Genomic DNA, 735 nt, shown 5'->3' on the forward strand with positions numbered 1-735 from the left:
ACAGCCCTTTGCTCAGACAACTCAAACCTGGCGTTTCATAAGTTTTCGTATTTCTGCTGCTTGTTCTTTTGCACTATACACGTTTGTCCTGAAACTTCTGTTTGTGAACTGATACTTTTATAATATAATTAGGATACAGCTACATGCAATAGTGCTAATCTCTATCCAAGTGTTCACTAATTGAAGTATGAAATCTTACAAAAGATTGTATATAAAATTTACACTGCAAGGTTTTTTCACAATATGTCCTGCTTTAAAATGCTATTTCAATGCTTCTTGTTCTTTATCCTGCATTTCTACTGGTGCATTTAATAAGACTTGTCTTTCAGATTTAATTTTCCTCTTTAGAATAAGGAGAATTAGTGCACTTGGGATATAAGACAGTCCACGTAATACTGCTGGCAGGCCAAGATAGAGCCACCTGAAACAAAGGATGAGCTTTATTAAATACATGCATTCATGAAAAAATAGCAAAGCTATTCAGCATATATTGTTTTGTAACAATTGCCCAGCCACCCTAAAGCTTGTTCCCTGACTCTTTTGGATCTCGCACAAGATAATTCAATATGAGAACAGAGAATCTATCGGTGTCAGAAAAACGCCTATTTACATCACCCAACTTCAGGCAACTAATTTAGCCAGTGACATTAGCCACCTGGTACCCTTATGGCTTTCTCTGCAGGGAGAAGAGAAAGCCCTGAAAGGGGCAGCTCAGGCCACCTGAGTAAAGCTTCT

General features: G+C 37.8%; 1 protein-coding gene across 1 annotated transcript in view; it reads right to left on the bottom strand.

Annotated features, from left to right (window-relative positions):
• Positions 1-261: 261 nt before the first annotated feature.
• Positions 262-735, bottom strand: part of LOC104497325 (solute carrier organic anion transporter family member 1A2-like) — a 17,051-nt gene continuing 16,577 nt past the window's right edge. The window contains exon 14 of the mRNA XM_010140564.1: positions 262-421. Within this exon, the coding sequence (XP_010138866.1) occupies positions 262-421 (160 nt within the window). The remainder of the gene's footprint in view (positions 422-735) is intronic.

This window comes from Buceros rhinoceros, unplaced genomic scaffold (assembly GCF_000710305.1).
Source record: "Buceros rhinoceros silvestris isolate BGI_N320 unplaced genomic scaffold, ASM71030v1 scaffold6627, whole genome shotgun sequence".
Classification (NCBI taxonomy): Eukaryota; Metazoa; Chordata; class Aves; order Bucerotiformes; family Bucerotidae; genus Buceros; species Buceros rhinoceros.